Consider the following 22,109-nt stretch of genomic DNA (forward strand, 5'->3'; position numbering starts at 1 on the left):
CACCCCCCACCAAAAGTTTCAGGGCACTACTCCCAAGCTGCTCCTTGTAAAAGGCTTATATAATAGAATTAGCAGTTAGAGAAAATAAAGTGTTAGGGGTTTTTGCTATTTCTGAAGAATCAACCCCTTGAACTGCAAACATTCACCAATCTTCCACATACTAAAAAAGACCCAGTGATGTTACCAGCCAAACAGACAATTTAATGTCTCTTCTAGTTTAGCATCTGAGTCAAAGAAGAGCTATGTTCACACACTGCTCCTTATCCCAATGATGCCTCTTTATGGATACAAAACACAAGAGTAAACACATTGGAGAAGCTTGATAATTAAAAGCTAGCAAGGGAGAGGAAACTTCATTATAAAATCACTTAAACATAGAAACAAGACATTTTTAATTTAAAAAAAAATATTCATCCATCATTAACTAGTTCCATTAATTTAATTTCCTTTACTGTTAGAAAACATCTCAGACATGAGGGATTTAAAGTTCTCAGCAATTAAAAATATAAATATTATTAATTTTGAAGAACTTGTCATCACATCTGCTGAAGCAGAATTGCACAGAAACAGTACTCTTGTTTTCAGTGTATAAACAAACATATTTTGCCCTATTTCAATGAAAGTTAATAAATCAACTTTCATACTTGTGTTGCTGGGGAAGGGGGAAGAGCAATAGTGAGCAGGATGAGGTCAAGAAAGGGAAAGAAAGAGAGCCCACTTGGTTAATTTTTCAAATAACAGAATAATGGCAGTAAGAACTGCCCTTCAAACCATATCAACACTAGGCTTTCTAGATCTATTGAAGTGTACATTTTCAAACAAAATCAGATTTCAACCATATCAAGACATTTGTTACTTTCACAATTGGATACAGTATTTGAATGTAAAAAAAAAACCACAACAATACCAAAACCAAACAAAAATCAGAAACCTATGACCCACTTACCCATAAAATTTGCACAACTCTGTAAACAGGCTCTAGTTACTAAACCCCAGACCAAACTATGAGAAAGCATAGGAAATTGGAAACCAACAAATAAAAAAATAATCCTCTGAAATTAAATTATTTCTTTTTATGTATACCAATTTTTTTTTACATTTATATGTATGCATTTTTTGCACTCTCCTATTTAGAGTTTACATTTACATGTTAATGTATTACCTCACAGAGGTACAAACTTCCATTCACACCAATTCTGCCACAGAGCTAATAAAAGTATCTAAAAAACCCTCAGCTCTTAAGCCCATGCTCCAACTATGCAGTGTCATATCATTGTTATGTTAATATTACCAGCAACAGGTAATACATAGCATATGTTGTGCTGGTTTTGCCTGGGGCAGAATTAAATTTCTTCACAGTAGCTAGTTCTGTTCTGGATTTGTGCTGAAAAGTGTTGATGACACAGGGGTGTTTCAGCTGCTGCTGAGCAGTGCTTACAGAGTCTAGGCCTTTTCTGCTCCTCACCCCACCAGCGAGTAGGCTGGCAGTGCACAAGAAGCTGAGAGGGGACACAGCTGGGACAACTGACCGCGACTGACTGAAGAGGGATATATGATGTCAGACGCAGCAATAAAACCCTGGAGGAAGAAGAAAAAAGGGGGAAATGCTCAGAGTGATGGTGTTTGTCTTCTCAAGTAACTGCTGTGTGTGATGGAGCCCTGCTTTCTTGGAGATGGCTGAACACCTGCCATGGGGAGTAGAGAATGAATTCCTTTTTTGCTTTGCTTGCCTGTGTGGCTTTTGGCTATAATCTATTTAACTGCCTTTGTCTCACTTTCACCCTTCTGATTTTCTCCCCCTTTGCACCAGGGAGAGTGAGCAAGCAGTAGTGTGGGGCTTGCCAGCTGGGGTTAAACCATGTTGTATGTGAAAATGACTGTGCAATCAAATATTTCTAGAACCTTGAAGCAAGCAGCTATCAATTGCCATCTTCAGCTAACTACAATGTTTCATCTTTTTCCTTCAAACTAGCTCTGAAATGGATATGAAAAAAAATTTCATTATTTATCCATAGAATCAATAACATTTTTGATGAATTATTAGATGGATTCGTTTTGTACTCCACACTCCTCTTGCCACCCTCATCATGTCAGACTGAGGTTATCCATTCTCTGCAGCTGAAGGCAAAATGTCTGTCCAGTACCAAAAACATAATTCACTACAATTAATATTATCACCAACAATAATTTGTTTTCTTGAAACAGCACCATTCAGAATAGCAGTTCAGTTAAGGCTAGGATGGGTTTTTATATCTGTATTACAAAGCATCCTGGATTTTGTTGACAGTTCCTCTCCATTTAAGACAGAATTAGGTACATGTTCCAGCACTGCCAAGATCAACCACAGCAGATGGATACTTTCAACCAAATCCCATCATTGTAAAATGTGGGGATGCTTGTCTAGGAGATGCCAGAACTTGAGAGGGAGAGCTTTGATACCTCTTTCATGTTACTGTTTTACAGCTTTTTTTCCACAGTCTTTTTCTTGCTGAGCTCCACTTCTCATATGGCTATGTTGTCCTCTGAAATACATCCTCTGAAATTACTATGCAATTTCCTGTTGATCAGCAATGAGACTGATGCTAGCATATTCTGTGACTTTTCCATAAAAATCTGCTCTAATCTCCCAGTTTATGGTTTTGAAATACAAGTGTGTTCTAAGCAGCCTAAGCAAACAGGTGTACCATTTGAAGAGTGCAGAATGTTTTGCACTGCAAGGACACTGAAACCTGCAAATTCATATGCCTGGTAGCACAGACAACACACTCAAAAATTAAAGAAAGCAAAAAGAGAAACATAACAACAACCATTCTGTTGAACTCTTCCACTCTAAATTTTAATTTATGCTAAAATGTAAAATATACATTAAAAACAAAAGCCATCATAGCACAGTGCCGGAAATAAACAAGTTTGGCTTCAAGTTTATACTACAATGAGTTTTTAAAACCCATCAAGACAAGAAGATAACAAGGGACACGTCTTAGAATGAACTGAGGTATGGAAGAAATCAGTTTAGGCATTCTGATTGGATTTTAGGGCCCTGTTCTGCAATTCCTGGCTCCCACCCAATACAAAACTGCTAGGAATATGATCATGTCAAAATACAACAAAGGCAGAGTTTGTTTATTTTTAAATGCCACTACCAGAAGGAGACTTTTGTTTGTTTATTTTGAGGTTTGGCAAACTCAAGTACCAAAGCAAAATTTTGTAGCCAGAAAGCTTAACCACATTAAAGCAAAATTGGAAAAAAACCCACAAAACCCTATTAATTAGCAGTCATCAGTTCCTACACCTTGTTTGAGATTTATTAAAACACAAGCAGATCTGTCAGATAGTTACTCCAAGACTTACCTAAGACACCGTATTCAGACAGGGAGCTGTTGCACACAGTGTAGGGGGCCTGCTGCTCCCAGAGGTGATTCATGGGAACACATGTCCTCTTGTCGACTTCTTGATCATGAAGCACATGATGACGATGGCTGCAAATAGATGTTGAAAGACATTTATTAGTTAAGCATAACTTTGGTCTTTAACAGAGCTATTTTCAAATATGAACCATCAAAGATACATGCTAGAAAGCCTGCAAACAACACAGTGACTTGCTTGCAGACCAAGCAGCACAACGCCTTGGTTTGGATGAAACTTTGTGATACCATCACATGCCTAATACAACTGTTGCACTGTAAGGACTTTCAGTGACTATCCAGGCTTGTTCTCAAGCACCTGTGGAAACTGAAAACACCTTGTAACTAGTAGAAATGGGAGGGAGACAGAAAGGGGTGGGGAAGCTGTTTTATAAAATAGACTGATTAAATTAAAAAAAAACAACAACAGAACAAACAACCAAAACACAGAAGCAAAAAATTGCTATTAAAAACAATTTACTCTGCCTCTCTGGCAATTTCTATTAATCTTTTCCTTGAAGCAACTGTTGTTTCTCTTTTATGCAAAAATTTAATCTAATCTAATCTCAGCACCAAGACTTGAAGCAGCAGCATCTTTCCTGCTATTTCCACTCGCACGCACCATTTACAGCTCTCCAGAACATCATTAATCAGCATTAGAATGGGGCACTGAGGAACACTACCAAAACAGAGATGACTGAAGTAATTACTGTAATCCATTAACTCTCTGAGCAGACTAACTGAGTGAATCACGCCAATATGTCCAACTTTACAACTGCTAACATAAGGACAGTTATTATACTGGTAACAACTACTGTGTGTCATATAGCTGCCAGCACTGAACTGAAGTCTGAATCTTTTTGTACTTCTCTTTACAATAATGAATGCAAAAGAGCTCTGAAATTTACTCAAGATGTCAACAATACAAGGCCAGGAAAACCAGACAGCTGTTAGGCAGAAAAAATTTTTGCCACTGTAATTTTATTTTTGTCATTCAGCCAAAGATACATGGTCTAACAAGGAGATAAGCTTCTTGAGCATGAAGTTGTGTGTTTCCCCAGCAAAAGGCAATGACAATGAGCACAGGTGGACAGCCAGAAACACACAGACATGCAAGCCAAATTTTGCTGTTGTGCAATTGTCAGGTTTGCTGACATCAAACCAGTACAGAACTGAGTTTCCCTCTCTCTCTCTCCATCTTTTCCTTCTACATTGTGCAACTCCAAGAGGAGAAGGGGCCCAGCCCTTCTGTCTGAAGTTTTATCTAGCTTTTATCTATTGATAATGTTGAGTAATGTAATAGGAAAAAAGGCAAGTAGTGACATTGAATACTGACAAAAAGGACTATTTTCTAGACACCACTTCAGAAGCTTCAATATAATAAAAGCACATCATGGCGTTTTCATTATGTCAACACAGTATCTTCACTTCTTCCCAAATTCTAGCTGATACTCTTCAATTAGTTCCCGAGATTTAAGACATTATGTATTTCAAGGATTCTTGGGGTGAAGAAGGGTCTTCTCAGTACAGAGAGAGGATAAAATGACATGTACTTTCTATATGTTCCCAATAAAAATGCACCAGTGTTTGCAAATGTCTTCAGTTGTTAGGAAAGTTGCTCATCTTTATTATAAGTGACACAGAAACCAAACCCAGAGTAGTTAAACCCAGATTGCACAGGAATCCTTAGCTAGTCTTCACCAGTCTGAACACCTTTTTGTTTGAACACATTTGTTCCTTTTTCCCTATATTGCTGTGAGCACAACAATTATTTTTACCTTAAACAAACATCAAGAAAATCTGGTCAATAGTTCAGGAAAATCCTCTTCCACCAGTGATAGAATTGAGAATACAGAGAATCAGTATTCTCAAGACAAGTGTATAGGCATGTGCTAAACATGACTAAGCACTCACCTGAAACAGGTGGGCAGGTTGCTAAGCAATGAACACGTTTCTCTCGCAGGACATGCTCACCACATTACAAGACCATGTACTCAAATCAAGGAGGATGAGAAACTGGGACAGGAGGGAGGGGAATCCCCCTATTTTCAGTTTTGTTTTCAGGTCTTGTCCAAAGGATTTTGTTAAAGTGTCATTAGAATGGAAGCAAAATGAAGAAAGCCTAAAAGACTGTATACCAAAAGAAGCTCAGGACTGAAAGACAGCACTGTACCAAAGAAGACAGGCACAAAGGTTCATCTCTTTTCTGCAAGCATTTGCAATGAAGCACAGTGCAGCTGCTAGTTCATTCACCCCCACCAACAGGCTCTGCATCAAAGGCTTCAATTAAATACCTCATTAACATTTCACTCCACAGAGAATCAGGTAAGGCAGCAGAATGGTATATATTTTTATCAAGCAATCAGATTCTGAATTCATTCATGCTCCATAGTCATTAAAAGTCTTGGTACAAAGGATCTTGTATCACTTTAAAAACCTAGCCAACTGGCAATGTGTTTGGTGACAGGACACCCAAGCTCCAAGCAGCAACCACTGCAACAGTATTTAAAAGACTTCAGAGTCGGCAGCAGCAAACAGCCTTCTTCTGCTTCTCAGCAATCTCATCTCAGAGATAAAATTGCAGCTGAATTTTTAGTTAAAGAGCAGAAAAAAAAAATAATTTCTGCTTTTCAGAAAGAAAAGGAAGACAGTATCAAAGAACATTTGTTCTGCCTTAAATACAATTCTTTAAAATGCTGTTTATAGAGACACAGAAGATGTGACTATTCTTGACTGCCAGAATCTGTAACATCCAGATTGACGATAAAAAGCCTCAACTTCCCCTTTCCCACAGAAGATCATATGGTTTAAAAAATGTCAAGGTGTTTCTTTAAGTATGGGACAGCATTTAACAGTTATCTCAGTACTCACCTAAAAGTACCCCTCTCAACATCCTGTCCACTTAGTCGGACATGGATTCCTTCCTTCAGAAAAGAACCAAAAGCCATGTATTCTGCTAAGGCCCAGTCAACAACCCTGTTCTTGGTCATTTCCAAGCGAGCTTTTAAAATCCGAGAGAGTCCTACATTAGAATAAAAATCAGGTATCAATGGACATACTTCAGAGTTATTTCATATTCACATTACTTTCCCCATTCTCCTTCCCCACTGGCTAAGTTAAACACAGATCTTAATAGGGTCTACAAATTTTTCTTCTAGAACTGAACTGCTAACAAAGTAAAATAGCCTGTTTCCCAGGCAAAGGGTTGTATAATAGGGTTCATACCTTGTTTTAGAAGAATAACACAGGCTGTGTCAGAAACTACTGAGGACAATTTAAAAGTCTCATGATGAAACACTTCTTAAAGATTTATTTTCACATCTCTCATACCAAGTACTGGTTTACCAGCAACCAACTGTATCAGCTATAGGGTTCCCGATTTTTTATTCTCTTTCTTTACCATTTGTCTTATTGGACTTCTGGAGATGTTACAAAGAGAAACAGGCCGGATTAATCAATATGATAAATACCATGTAAATAGGAAAGTCTAGCACACGCCAACAGATTTCCAGTTGGTAACCAAAAGCTGTTGTTTTTTATGGTGAAGATTTTATAACTTGGTAAGCCAAAACACAAGTTGCAACACTGTGACTTTCAAAGGGAATAAAAGTTCAAAGATGCACATGGGTGCTTCCAGCTTTGAGGCTATAAACCTAAAGTATTCAGTGTCACCTGACACTGTCTTTTTTTTATATCTGCATTGATGCTTATGGCAAACTGTCTGATTTGTTGTGTTCCCCATTTTTTACAAAAATCACCCTGCATTCTTTCCACATAAAACTATTGCCTTATATAAATTATTGCATTTTAAGTAAAAAAAAAATATATCCTGGAAATTTTCTCTTTAGAGTATACTAAACATTTGATAAAACAAAATAATCTTCCTATTGTTTGCTGAAAGACTGCAAGATACTAAGATGTCTTGTTCTAAGGGAAGGACAAAGTACTCCAAGAGTGCTCTTCCTCTTCTAATTCTCCCAAAATTTTCTTTTTTGTGGCCTTTTAAATTGCATAAAAGAATCTTGCAGACAAAAGTTTGCTTTGAACCCTATCTTATACACCAGCAAGCGTTACTTAGTGTCTAGTGTTAATCAAGTTAGAGAGACTGTCCTACCTTTTAAATAGAAAATCTAATATTAAGTTTTACTGGTTGACTATAATTTCAAATGTATCAGTGCCACAACGAAGTGCACAAATGTGTAGAAGAGTTTTAAAGCTCATCTCTTAATTGTATCTGATCAATAGGCTTTTAATTGTTAACTGGGAATGCCGTATCATCATTACTTGTAACAGTGTTTAATTGTCGCAAAGGAACACAAACACATGGAACATGTACAGCAGACATACTTTATTCCTTGATGGATGACTCTGGAGAAAAAAGATTAGCTAGAGATTTTACCCAGAAAAAAACCAAAAAACAAAAAACCTCTTTCTTCTGATCCCTAATGGTAAATTCCCTACCATTCAACAAAAGAAAAAGGATACCTCAACAAAGTGCCTCCATATTTCCCCATGGAATGAACCTGTTATTGCTCCCTGTAGAGCTGCTAGACTTCAACCTGACCAGGGAGTAAAAGAATTAACTTGGAAGTTTGATACAGTGCCAGGTGCTCCCCAGTGAGACACGCACATTTCAGTTTTTACTGGAATCAATGCCAAATTAGGAACTGAATTTCTTCAGACTTTTTGAAAAAATGCTAGATTTGTGTTATCATCAACATTAAATGGTAAATTGAAATAAAAACTGTGTCTGAATTTTCCCATACAGAGTCCATTCAGCTATACTAAAATTAGCCCCATAGTATATCTTAAGTGTTGCCACATATGAAAAGACCAAGCTATATTGCTGAGTAGAAAGTTATCTAAATACAAGCAAAGTGTCCTAAGTGGACTTCAAATTACCACTATTACCACAAAAAAAAAAAAATTAAAAAAAAATTAGTGCTTCCTGAGATAGGAGCCTCAACTCCCTTTAAGCCCCACAAACATGCTGCATAGCAGCAGCATTTTCCACAAGGACTTGAAGAATGAAAAGAGGTACTAACCTAATGTTACAAAGTGACTTTTACCTCCCTCAGAGGAAAATCTATTTTAATATGGTAGGGAACAGAAGTGGTGGAATACCGAAAAATTATGCTGAGAACAAGCATCAGGACCTTAACTGTCACATTCTCCCTGCAAAGACAGGGTGGAGTTAAAGTCATAGGCATTTTCCTCTTTGGGAAATGGCCCAACTGCAACTCAGAAAGTGCAGAAACAAAATAAATCTGAACAAGAAATGTAGCCACTAGTGGAAACAAAGACTCAAGCTCACCTGCATGTATTTTGAAGTCTTTGACTGGCACAGAACTAGCTACGTTGCCAATATGAGTCAGCAGGTCTTCTGAAATGCCAGTTGGTGGACAAGACATGCTCTTGGGTTCACCATCCATGTTAAAGAATCCTGGAAGTAAAAGATTTGGTGAGATATTCCAGACTGATTAAGTGATATTTACACTACCTACAATTTATTTTAAAACTCACAACTTTTGAAAGACATTCTAAGCACCAGTCTAAACCTAGGTCTTCACCTATCACTGGGAGACACCGTAACTTTGTCTGCATATCAACAGAACTTGATCTTACAGATACACAGTGACCTATTTAATTTCTGCCTTTGCTCCCTGTGAAGTCCAACTATGAGTGCAATGAAAGGCACACAGCACCTCAATCCCTCAAAAAAAAAAAAAAAAAAAAAAAAAAAGGAGCACGAGACCTGCTCCTTCTTCATGAAGGCACAGACAGTAAACATTACAGGAAAAAACACTTCTCTGCTAACCTGAACAGACATCTTTTTCAAAGTCACACTTCCTTTAAATTATTTTTAAAGAAAAGCACCACTTTGAAGTTCATCTGGCAGAATGTTTTATTTACTATTTGCAGGACCAAAACAAAGGTCACATGTTTTATTTTAAAGGAACACTGATAAAAAAACATTTAAGAGTACTAGAATATGGGCTCAAAATAAAAGCATAATAATATTTACAAACTAGGATAAGCAAAAGGATACCTCTTACCAGGCCAAGGTGAATCAAGCCAGTGCTTGATATGTAGGATCTTGTTATCCTTAGATCTAGTATATGCTTCTTCACATATTCTATCATACTTTGCAATTTCTTCCTGTAGAACAAAAACTTCCTTTTTAAAACAGATAAATATAACACCTTTGTATCTTACAGATGACACCTACCATTTAGTATCATAAATCATTCTATGATTTCTATGATGACTAAAACAGTCATTGAACTCCAGAAGAAAATGTACTTACAATTATGCAAACAATTTCATTTTACCTAGGAACAAACTACCTTCTAGAACCATGCTTATCCACATTACTGTAAATAGATTATTTGATTTACTGGATAGATAGTACAGATAAGAGTATCAAGCTGAAGTAGCAAGCAGTACTCTAGAATAAAACAGAGCTGAAGTATCAAATACAATTTACAGACATCTCAGATCAGCACTATTCAACTCTCACACAGAGGCTACTAAAGATGAGAAAAGAACCTCCTGGAAAACTAGTCTGGCTATGAGACTATAACTAAGAATCTGTTGGCCACACCTCTCAATGACAGCAGATACAAAGCCATACTCTGTAGAGGCAGAATGCCTCTAAAATGTCTATATACCACTTCAAAACCACACTCAAGTTAGTGAGCTAGCTAATCTTTGAAGTAATTAACAGCAATGTTGAGCTCAGTCTGTACAGCAAGTCCAAGATTCTGGATCCGGACACCAAAACCTGTGTCATTACTGGCACACTCTTACCACAACTAGTTCTGCATGAGCTGTGATTGTTCTTGTGAGTATCAGAAAGCACCTACACTAACTGTGCTTTTGTTGATCTGCAATACTGTGTCACTGCATAGTTGGCCATACCTATCAGAAGGTTCTTTATTGCATCTGCACTCTACACTTTCAATTTCAAAAAGATTAAGGTAAAACCTAACAAGCTTAATACAGACACCAGACTCTACACTTCATCCTTCTGGAATATTTCAAATTACGACTTAAATGAATTGAATTATTTCAAGAAAATAAAAAGGTTAAATTTATTTTATTGCATTATTGCTGGGTACAAGCCTGCCAATATTATAAATATGAAGCTATAGTTATACCTATGAGAATTCAGTGTCTTATTGCTGAATCAAGATTCTAGAGATGAAGAACAGCTGACAAATACCAGGATTCACGTATTATCACCTTTTACAAATCTCAGAACTGAAGCAAAATTTTTTTCTGTGCAATATGTATTACTTCACAGCACTTTCAATACTTTTGTTACAACACTACCTATTTTACATGAAAATCCAAACAAAATTGAATCAGAAAGTGTCAAAGGGTGAATTCTTATCACAATAATGAAAGGAAGGCTTTTAAGCAGACAGCAAACAGCAATAGTTGTATCTTCCTACTGACAGCTTAAGTTCCCTTTAACTCTGGTGGTGTGTACCTCAAACTCCTGCAGAGTTACAGTTCCATCTGCAATCAGTTTGTCAGCATACTTCTTCAGCACTGGCACCTGCTTATGGATCTGCTTGTACATTAGGGGCTGAGTGAACATCGGCTCATCCATTTCATTGTGCCCTCTCCTACGGTAGCAAACCTACAAAGGGAAAGATTTTTTCTGTTGACATGGAAAACTGTAAAACAAAACCTTTCCATTTCATACTTTTACAGAGATTTTAGGAGGTTTATGGTATTACAACATTTGTGGATTCTTGTTTGGCTGTTAGCTTTTGTTGAAGAAACTGAAGACCATTAAAATGTTTCTTGACTGGGTCTTCTAAGCCGCAGAAAAAAAAAGAGAGTAGTACATAATGCAGAGTGAAGAAAAGTTAAGAAAACCAAGACTTACCAAGTCAACCACCACATCTTTATTGAATGTGTTTCGCCATTCTGCAGCTACACTGCACACATACATCACTGCTTCAGGGTCATCAGCATTCACATGAAAAATGGGAGCATTGACCACACGAGCAACATCAGTAGGATATGGAGATGAACGGGCCATACGAGGATCTGTGGTGAAGCCAATCTAAAAATTTTAGAAACTCCCATTAAAAATGTGGGCACTTCCCTCTACTTTGTTTTGAACACCTGAGGTTTTCATTCAATAGTAATTTACACAGCAGTAGTATAATTTTTCATGATGGCTAGCTAGCTTCTTTTTGCTCCCTTAAAAACAAAACAAAGCAAACCTAATCCGATTACGTGTTATAAACTTAATGAAATAAATGTAGGGGATAAAATATTATCCACTCAGAGTTGCTAGATATTATGGTAACTGTCAGGAACAACCCAACCATTTTAATAATCAGAGGGGACAATGCACCCAACTAATAAGAAACAAGGATAAAAGATACACCCTAGCAACTATTCAGCAGATGAATGGATTGAAAAATGCTCTGTTACCTGGTTGTTGACCACAATGTGAATAGTGCCATTTGTGGTGTAGGATGGGAGGTCACTAAGATGAAATGTCTCATAAACCACTCCTTGTCCTGCAAAGGCAGCATCCCCATGTAACAATATGGACATAACCTAAGAGGGAGGATTATACACACATATCCACACATACATTAGAAAGCAGATCTGCAATTTAAGCTTCTCAGCAGGATTTCTTCACTCCATATTTCTGAAATGCTTATACAATGGAACTGTATTTTAATAGCAAACCATAGACTTGTCAGCATTCTGCTTTCTTTGCTCACTTCACAAATGAAAGGAAGGTTTAAGCCTCCTTCTTGAAGTTGCCCTTGAAGGTACCACGTCAAAAACCTTATCTAGTTCAACAGGTGATATATCCCTTTTGGGAAGGAGGAAGAGAGAAAGACTTTTTATTTAAAATACGATGAAAAATATACCAGTAAGAGTTACATTAAAAAAAATAATGTTACCTTTTTTCCTGCCGTATCCCCTCGATAAAACTGTTCAGCTTTTGTCTTCCCTTGCACAACAGGATCAACTGCTTCTAAGTGAGAAGGGTTAGCCATCAGGGACAGAGTGATTTTCTTGTTTGTTGCTCGGTTGATCCTCTCATGGTACATTCCCAGATGATACTTTACATCCCCAGATCCCTAACATGCAAGATGTAGTCACAATTCAGTAATGTCATTCATACCAGTTGCATCTGATTGACTACACCTCAAACTTGTCCTTTGCACATCAGTATGTGCTATGGGTTTGACATCATCATTTCAAATTGGAACATGGTGCCTGTTTATTATCTTAGTGTCACTATCCAATACTGGATAAATATTGACATAATATTGATAATAATTTCATTTATATGAAACAAAGAATGATGCTTAGAGATTATTAACTCAGTCAAATGACCTGGAACGTACTTGTCACAAACCAACAGTACTCAACTACAGTAACTCCTAAACACCTTCTGCAAATTAGAGGTACAGTATAGTCTTTAAGTTTGTCAAGCTATTTCACTGAATCATATTTGTCAAACTAAAAAACAATGCCATGCATTCCAGCATCTGATAATGCTATCTTCATAATAACCATGACCAAAATGACTAAAAACTACCTCGAATATTGACCTCTCTACATGGATCTATTGAAGAAGCATCTTACCTCATCAGCTGCTTCAAGTTTGGGATCAAACTGACAGAAGATCTGCTCGAGCTCTTTTCGGATTACGTTAGCCAATACATTCAGCCTACCTCTAGAAAAATCCAAACATAGTTATGTCTCAAAATTATAATACCTGAGTTAACAGCATAAAACGTACAAAACCATTAAGCCATTTCTTTCAGAAATTTGCAAGTAAGAAGTTAATCTCAAACTTTTGAACCAGAAACCCTTCATTCTACCCTTGTCCTCCCACTGCAGTTCCTTCAGTGCTCTCCCAGATATTTTATAACATCCAAGTATAAGCAATGAATTTTGTCGCTATCTAGCAGTTTTAGCATGAAGAAAATAATTAAGGCAGACTGCAAAATACGTTTGATGCTTTTTCATTCCTAGACTCGATGCAACGTGATAGATAACATGGCTGCTGCCACATTTGCTTCCAGCTTCTAAGTACACTGAAGATTTCCACTAATATTTACTTGTAAGCCTGTGGCCTCTCACTGGCAGGTATTTGTTACCGTTCTGTGTTCCCATTACTCACTATGACTGACTCTTGCTACCCCAGGTTCTAATACCAAATTCATTAATAAAATTCTAGAACCCAAAACCTGTAATGGGACAGCAATTTATTGGCAGTTTTCCATTGAAATTACCTATGAGGCATCCCCATTATAACATATTCGATTCCCATTTCACTGGATTTATCAATGATGGTCTTAAGTGCTGGAATCATTACTTCACATCCTTCCAAACCAAATCTCTTCTCGGAAGACCACTTGCGAGCCAGGAAGTCTTCAAATCTTTGCCAAAAAGAAAAAAAAACACAACAAGAGACAGTGTTTATATTAAGATAATGTAGAAAACACTTATTGTCAGATATCTTTTAGCAAATAGAATTACATCACACCGTTTCAAAACATCTGTGAATATATAGGCTTAGGCCTCTGGAAGTAAGTCAAAAGTAGGGAGGGAGACATAGGAGAAAATTAAGTCTTCTTTCTCTTGCATCCAAGAAGCATTTACCAGGACTAGAAACCATTCAGAAAGGAAGAAGAGTCTCCACCTCAGACAAAACTCGTTTCCCAAGTTAAAACTCTGCTCTTTACCATGTATACAAAATGTATACTGACCACTGGAAAGGCAGAGTAACAGCAATGAAGTCTCTTCTATGGATTGAAGAACACCTAACTGAGAACCTGTATTTTCTGGAAGTAACGATTAAAAATCCACAGAAATACAGCTGAAAGCTTGACTATTTCATAGGTCACATTCAATGGCAGAGCTCCTCAGACTGTGTGATGTAACAGCTGGTAACGTGCCAAGAACTAGGACACTGGTATCTCTGCCTCAGCTGTAACAGGAGGAAGAGCTAATCCTTTACAGCTCTGTGTTCTTTCATTCTTTAATGCATTTGGGCCAGAGGCAATATGAGTGGTTAAAAAGTACCCTTTCACAAATGCTGAAAGGATTATCTTGTAAAGCTTGGAGATACAAAGGGCAAAGAAAATACATCTTTATTAAAATAACTGTATTGGCTACATAATCTGTGCAATGCCTGGACTCGTAACACTGCCATAAGCCATTAATACTCAGCTTATTCCTCACTTAGAATGCTGACATTTACCTCTTTAGATTGAAGGCTTAAAGGCAGTGAAATGAAGACTTGTCAAAAGACTCTTCTTAGCTCACCCATCAATAAAGCAACAAGTCAGACCCTCAGCTGAGCTATTCTGCCATAATTCCTCAGGAAAGTCTGCAGGGCTACGCCAGTTTATATAAACTGAAAGTGGGATCCCATGTGAACAAGTCCTACAGGACAAATCAAAGTGGTGGTTGTACATGCCGTTTTCCTTCTCTTTGCAGTTGCAAGTTGATCCAGTGGACAAGCAGAAAGTTCATTATTTCAGACAAACTGCTACTAAGAGTGAATAACTACAATATAACACAGTCACTTCTTGCTAGTCCCCCACATGTCACTGAGTTCACAACATATTTACTTACTAAAGCATACACAAAGTAGCTCAAAGATATACAATGAGCCTTTTACAGAAGGAAGAGTTAAAAATGACCCTTTGTTCAAGAATCTATCAGTGAACACCACAAAGGATAAGAAATTCTACCTTAAAATTCAGTTTCAGGTACCTGAAGTATGTAGTACTTGGAATGAATATTTTTGAAAATGGTATTCTTGAGCAAATTATTATTATCTGCTTTACAAAGCCACAAATCTCATAAGCACAAGCAGTTTTGAACAAAACCAAATTGTTTCTTTATATTTTTTAGATCAAAAAAAGCCCACTAGAGGTTCCTGAATATAAATTAATGTAAAAGTTTGTTCTTCCATTTTCAGCAGAAAAGAAATCTGGCAGAAGATGAGCATTTGACTCCTTCATGCTACTAGAAACCCCAGATCTTTCCACAGCCTGACAGGCAGGAATAAAACCAAAAATTCTTGTCTCAAGATAAAGAGATATGATTCATACTGAGGGCTTGTTAAACAAACTCAGTCAAGTGCAATATTCATTGGACAATTACGTGATTTCTTTATTTCTGTTTAAATTAAATTTTTAACAGGCAATTTGCTACAATAATGGCAAATAAAACCTGGGACAAGTATCTTCCAACACCTGCAGTGAGCATCCCATTTTTAAGTACTTTAACATAGAAGCTTTATCAAAAAACATGTCTTGATAAATCTCCAACTCTTGTATTTATCTAAGGACATGCAAACTGTTTCAGATTGTAAGAGCTGTACTAAGTTTTGTGTCTGAGAAGACAGTCTTATTCTAGGGGTGAGAGGAGAATTCAGTTTCTGGGAGCACAGTATTTCCATACAGATAGCCACAATAGGAGCAACTGATAAGCTGCTTCCAAAAATGATTTCATGTATCATAGAGACCAAAACTCCTGCTGCCAGGGCATGCAACAGTTCAGCACATCTTGGAATACCTCAAAAGGAAAAGTGCAAAAACAGGACTTGACATCGTATTTTCCCTCTCAAATCCAGTCCCGTATTGGCATAGCTTTACAAAGCGACTGTGATCACCCCAGCAAGTCAAACAACACTCATGCCAATATTCCACCCATCTAAAACTTCTCCTTGAGCTGACTGTAAGGATGGCTTCCTTTCATCATGTGCTACTAGAAAGATGCATAAGAGAATATAGAGGATCAGTGTCCAGTGCTGTTCTGACATCTGTTTTATGAATCTTCAACACAGATGCCTGTTACTAGTCTGTTGAAACAGTATTTCCCAGTTTTTCTGTGCAAGACAATGAAATCATGACCAGATATGCCATTAAAGACTACACAAGCGTTACAGAACACAACTTGCCTTTTCAGAAAATAGAATACTAGAAGCCACTACACAGACCCTGACATACCTCACAGCACACACTTTGCTTTGATGCTGCAGCCAGGTTAACTACACCCACCCGTACTCCAGATTTCACTCAGACTCTTCCACTTCAGCTGCTTACAGACCACACCAGCTTCCCATGTCAGCTTACAACCATCAGTCATAGAGCAGATTCCCAGCACCACCCCAAGATACCTCATTGAGCGCACCAGCCTTGCCAACAATGTCCTTTTTTCCTCATTAGTAAACTTCATAACTCCTGGCGTCTCAAACTTCTGCCGGATCCACTGGCACTGCTCCACATCATTGATGAACATGAACTCCAAGCCAATGTGTTGGCAGTAAGTATTCTAGGATGTGAAAACACCAACAAAGAAGGTTTAGGAGTCAACAGGCCATGAGGAAACAAATATACTTATAACTCTATTTCCTGTATACGTAACTCTTCTGAAAGCTGTCTTGTCTTCCTCTTCCAACACATCTTCCTCATAGTAATTCTATAAGCAAACAAATTATTTTACTCAATCTAGTTTTGTGCCAGAAAGCTCTCTCTAGGAACTAACATTTCAAAATTTTGAATCAGGAAGATTCTCATTTGCTAATACATTCAATTTAGGCCAATAAATCTGCCTTAAACTGACTGGCATATTTCACCTAACTCACTACTCTTCTTACAGGCACAATGGAGTCTTTTCTTCATATGCACCAGCAAATATTACAAGTAATTTATCAAAATTTACCCTGTCTTTTTAAAATGTCACCTGAAATCAAGCAATGAAGTCAATGAGAAGATAGCTATGAAGCCTTATGTACATTATCTGATAACTGTCAAGTCTCAGAAGGCTGAAAATCTGAAAAAGCATTCAAGCACCTGAGAGCAGATAAATGACAGGAAAAAATGCAAAGACACTTCAGAATTTTATCTGCTTGTTGATTTTTTTTTTTCCTTTCTCTGATATTAAAAAAAAAAAAATCAGAAAAATTTGTTCAAAATAAAAGTCAACAAAATTAAGACCTATTGTGAGTTCGAGACAAAACAATTCTGAGTACACAGATGTGCTCTCTAATGCCTCTAAAAAGGAATTTAATGTTAATTTTTTATTTTTAGTTTTTGACATTAAAATATCCAAAGCTCTGGAGAGAAGAGGGAAACCAGAAGGTTATTTTTCTTTAACACAAATCAGTTCCTCGAGGCTTTTAGATTTTGCTGTTTATTTTGTAAAGTTATTTGCACATTGCAATTTAAAGGATTATCTCTTGAAAACTGTTGCACAGACATGCTTCAGCTAGAAAAGCCAAAAAGCAAACACAGAGCTCAAATGCACAACAGAGATGTTGTTGATTAACAACTCACCATGTTTCAGCTAAGACAAGGTAATAGTCAAACATGTAAGTCAACGAATTCTCTGACACTTACAACAGGTCAAAGCCATGAACTCTTATTTACTCAGAAATTATTTTTATTTTTACATTCTTGTAACTCAGTTCTGTGTTTCATCCTGTAAAATATCTCCTCATCCATAGTCAGTTTTACTCTAATGGATTTCATTGCCATGCAACAGAAATCTCTACAACTTAAGTACTCCAAAGCATAATCAGGAATATAATATTCCATAGTTTACAAATTCATTACCATTCCTACCTGTTTTGCTATTTGGAATTCCCTTTAATTTTCACTCCCTCCAATCCAAACCATTCTATGATTTTATGATTCTATATTTATTCCTTCACATTATTTTTTCTTTAAATTATTTTAGTTTTGATAACTTCACATGGCATAACCCTATAACCTGTCAGATAATGAAACTCTAGAGAAATATTTGGGATGGAAAACAAGGACCATCATTATCTATAATCTACAGCTGGCTTTCATAAGTTTAGTACCCAACCCTTGTATTTTTAGGCAGGTAAACATCTCAGCAAAGCTAGGGCTCTGAGACCAACCCCTGCATGTCCTGAGTACTGTATGCCAAGGTGTGTTATCTGTGGTAGGACGCTTACAAGACAAGTTCTAAAGGCTCTACACCTTTCAAATATCAACTCTTCACAGAACTAGGGCCCAAATTAGTATTCTACCATATTAATTCCTCTTATACTCCTCCCTAATATATGTATTTCGGCTATCCAGACAATTAAACTAACAGTGCTGCCATCTTTAGAAACTACAAAAGTTATTTTAAGTGTTATTTTAATTCTTTATATGCTTTATTAATAATTGACAAATGGTAAGTTTTTTGTGATTGACAAGAGGAAAAAGTTCACTTCTGTTTGGATGAAAACATTCCCAAACCAAAAAACATCCCACTGACCTCCAGCCGTTTGATGATCTCTCGTAAAGAAAGACTATTCTCATTTCCTCCTATGAAGGTGGTTGTAGGCAGCTGAAAGACTTTGTCCAGATCTGATTCATGCAAACCATAAAACCCTACAAGAGGCACATTATCAATTTGCAAAGCAGAGCAGGACACAAAAAGAAAACCAGTACTGTTTTTCAAATCATAATAAATCAAATAAAGCAGTATTAAGAAAGAAGGTACCAAATTAAAAACTGGAAGTGTTAATATTTTGGAGGAGTCCATTAGTACAACACAGTTAAGTCTGGATTTTAAAAAGAAATATTTTAATTGAATAGTTATTGTTTGATAGAATATCAAACTGTTTGCTCAGATAGAACAACTGAAATTAAAATCACCCAAACATTTTTATATTTTAGCCATCAATTCTCCACATTGTATCTTGCACTTCACTGTTTAGTAAAATGTAATGACTGGGATTTCTTTCTTGCTCTATCATAAGCAAGAAACGTGGTGAGAAGCACTTTTCACAGACAAAATGAGTTGGCTGGAAGCATACTAGAATAATTTATACAACATTAATAGATAGAGCAAATGAAAATACAGAACATGTTCTACACAATGTTGTGCCAACACTCTGGTAGAACTTCCAAGGTTTCTCTATTCACCCTCTTCCTCTCTACAGGGAGGTTAGTTTGAAATAGCCATTTTAATGACCTGTACAGCTCTATTTCCCAGCTGATGGCCCTATTTATAGAAAAGACACATTTACTCACACACCCCCAACTAAAAGGCTTGCTTAAGTGCATCATCCCATCTTGATTTAGCCATATCCAAACTTGTAATGGGTAAAAATATGGGTTTAAGAAAACTATTAACTTTTAGGCAGTTTCAAAAGTCAAAATACACAACCAACAAGCCTGTGAGCCTGTTACCAATGCAAGCTGAAGGCCTTGCTGGTTGAAGTTTAATCTAGACCAGTTAAGATGAAGAAAGAAAATTGCAGTTTCAAAAGTTAAAATACACAACCAACAAGCCTGTGAGCCTGTTACCAATGCAAGCTGAAGGCCTTGCCAGTTGAAGTTTAATCTAGACCAGTTAAGATGAAGAAAGAAAAAAATAGCTTCTTGCAATTTTAAGAAGTAAATGTAAAAAACTAATAATACACATTACATACAGTTATAGAAACACATATATATTAAAATTATATGTGTGTGTGCACACATAAAAGTATTTTTAAAACTAAAAACTACTTCTCCATTTTGTATTTTGAACTCTTTATCTTGGTTCCAGATAAGCTGCAGGCATCCACTTTAACACTGATATGAGAGTCTGCACATAACTCTTAAATCAATATACAACAGTCCTCCATATTCCCTGTTAAAACAGTTTTCTGAAGAAGAAAGCAAAGAAGTAATTTAAAGATTAAATAATAATGGAACTTAGCATTTAGAGTTAAAGTTAAGCCATAGGACTTTTGCTATGCAACAGTGTCACTAATAACACACCTTGAGCTTTTAAAATAATATATTTTAAATATATTTTTAAGTAGTACTTTAAAATAAATATTCTAATCATGTATTAAATATGTATATATTACTATATTAAAATGTCAAATCTGGAGTTACAAAAAAAAGTGTTTGTGTACCACTATCTCTCCTTTTTGGTACTGTAATAGGTTTTTATAGCACCAAATTAATGCTAAAAAAAAAAAAACCCACAAAAACAGAACAAACAAACAAAAAACAAACAAACAAAAAACAAGGAAAAAAGGAGGGGAAGGGACACAGGGAATGACAGGGGCTTTCATGTAATTTTAAACAAAGCAGTGCCAACATTCTGTTTTATTTCTTTTCCTTTGCTGACTTCCACTCAGAACTCACAGGCTCTTCATGTTCTGTCATGCAAAAACCAGAACACATACAGGAGTGATCTGGGCACGTACATAACAGCTGTGCTTTGTACTGCAGGACTGCATAGTCACTGAAGCATCACTTCATGTTTAAAGAGATAAAACCTCACTGAAATCCAAGAGTCTCTGAAAGCAACTCTATAACTTGAATCATGCAGTGTGCACACCTGTAGCTAGCTGCATTTTAAGAAGCAACTCCCAAAGGAAACTTCCTACCAGAGGGTTTTTCAAAAAAAAAACTTGAAGACAGGACAGAGAAAATGCTTTGAAAAATTATACACTAAAATACTTTCTGTACTACTGGAGACCTTTCATAAGTTTCCTGCCGTGAACATTCAAGTATAGGTAACATTTGAGATCCTTCTATTTTTACTGTGCCAAGACTAGGTTAGAAATTCTGTTTCCCCTCATAAACTGAAGTATCACCTCAGTTACACTCTGGGACACATTCCCCCATCTCATTCAGAAGTCTAGCACATTTTTTCTATGCTCGTGAGGGCCTCAGTACACAATGCTCTGTACTGAATTTATCTTTAAAGAAATTTGTACTGACATGTTAGCAATCACACATGCTCCAAACAATTATATTAATGCAGTATAAGTCTAACGTATTTTCTAGTATAATTAAAGCTGACAAACTTCAAAGAGAACCCCTGATGTGTGTAAACACCTCTTTATTTACAGTCTTAAGCACTCCACTACCTTTATATGACCAAGGGTCAGAACTGCTTCTTCTCCTACCACTAGAAATAGAAAGCACAGCAGCAAAGAGGGAAAAGATGTACTTGCAGTAAAATTAAGCAGAATGTGTTTTATCTACTACTTGCACCATGTTTTATGTCTGGTTCAAAAAAGCTTCCCTACATATCAAAAGAAAATTGAGTCAGTGTTTTTATCAAGTAGAAAACTACCTTTTAAACATGCCAAGTAGACCGAAGAGTAGAGAAAAATCAATCAGATTTTTTTTATTCCAGCAGAAAGGAGTAAATAAATTGATCAGTGGAATTTCCCAAAGGCATGCCCTCTGAGCAACCAGAGCAATCTTTGCAAAAGCAAACCCTTGTGTATTACACTCTTCCATCAGTAAAGTAAAATGATCACCACTGGATTATACACACAAGAATTCTACACTTTCCATGTTTTCTTCTGAGAACTTCAGACTTTTTCAAGTTATAAAGAAATAATAAGTATCAGAGGCTAGAACCCAAACCTGGTATGAAATTTACCTTAAGTTCCTCTATCCAGCACTTTGGTTTTTGCTTGTTTTTCCTATTGACTAGCCTTCAGATATCCCCAGTCAAGACAAGCATCAAGCATAATGGCATAAAAGTAATTTAGATTATGAGAATCTTGGCCTAATGTATTGTTTAGCATTAATTTCTGGTGTGGTTCAAAACTGTATGATTTGGGGTTTTTCTGAAGTGTTTTAATCATCATTCATCAGAAGATGAATTCACAGGAATCTCACCTGTGATCTCAGAGTAGAAATTCCATTCTCCTGAAATTTG

At 36.6% G+C, this 22,109-nt stretch overlaps 1 protein-coding gene across 3 annotated transcripts in view; it reads right to left on the reverse strand.

Annotated features, from left to right (window-relative positions):
- Nucleotides 1-22,109, reverse strand: part of OGDHL (oxoglutarate dehydrogenase L) — a 49,730-nt gene that overhangs the window by 13,855 nt on the left and 13,766 nt on the right. For all 3 annotated transcript variants that reach the window (XM_051619028.1, XM_051619027.1, XM_051619029.1), the window contains exons 5-16: nucleotides 18,705-18,820; nucleotides 16,591-16,745; nucleotides 13,691-13,837; nucleotides 13,038-13,128; nucleotides 12,347-12,526; nucleotides 11,862-11,990; nucleotides 11,305-11,484; nucleotides 10,900-11,052; nucleotides 9,461-9,563; nucleotides 8,719-8,847; nucleotides 6,276-6,426; nucleotides 3,352-3,479 (exon numbers count right to left, since the gene is read on the reverse strand). In XM_051619028.1, coding sequence (XP_051474988.1) covers nucleotides 3,352-3,479; nucleotides 6,276-6,426; nucleotides 8,719-8,847; nucleotides 9,461-9,563; nucleotides 10,900-11,052; nucleotides 11,305-11,484; nucleotides 11,862-11,990; nucleotides 12,347-12,526; nucleotides 13,038-13,128; nucleotides 13,691-13,837; nucleotides 16,591-16,745; nucleotides 18,705-18,820 — 1,662 coding nt within the window. The remainder of the gene's footprint in view (nucleotides 1-3,351; nucleotides 3,480-6,275; nucleotides 6,427-8,718; nucleotides 8,848-9,460; nucleotides 9,564-10,899; nucleotides 11,053-11,304; nucleotides 11,485-11,861; nucleotides 11,991-12,346; nucleotides 12,527-13,037; nucleotides 13,129-13,690; nucleotides 13,838-16,590; nucleotides 16,746-18,704; nucleotides 18,821-22,109) is intronic.

This window comes from Apus apus, chromosome 4 (genome assembly GCF_020740795.1).
Source record: "Apus apus isolate bApuApu2 chromosome 4, bApuApu2.pri.cur, whole genome shotgun sequence".
Classification (NCBI taxonomy): domain Eukaryota; kingdom Metazoa; phylum Chordata; class Aves; order Apodiformes; family Apodidae; genus Apus; species Apus apus.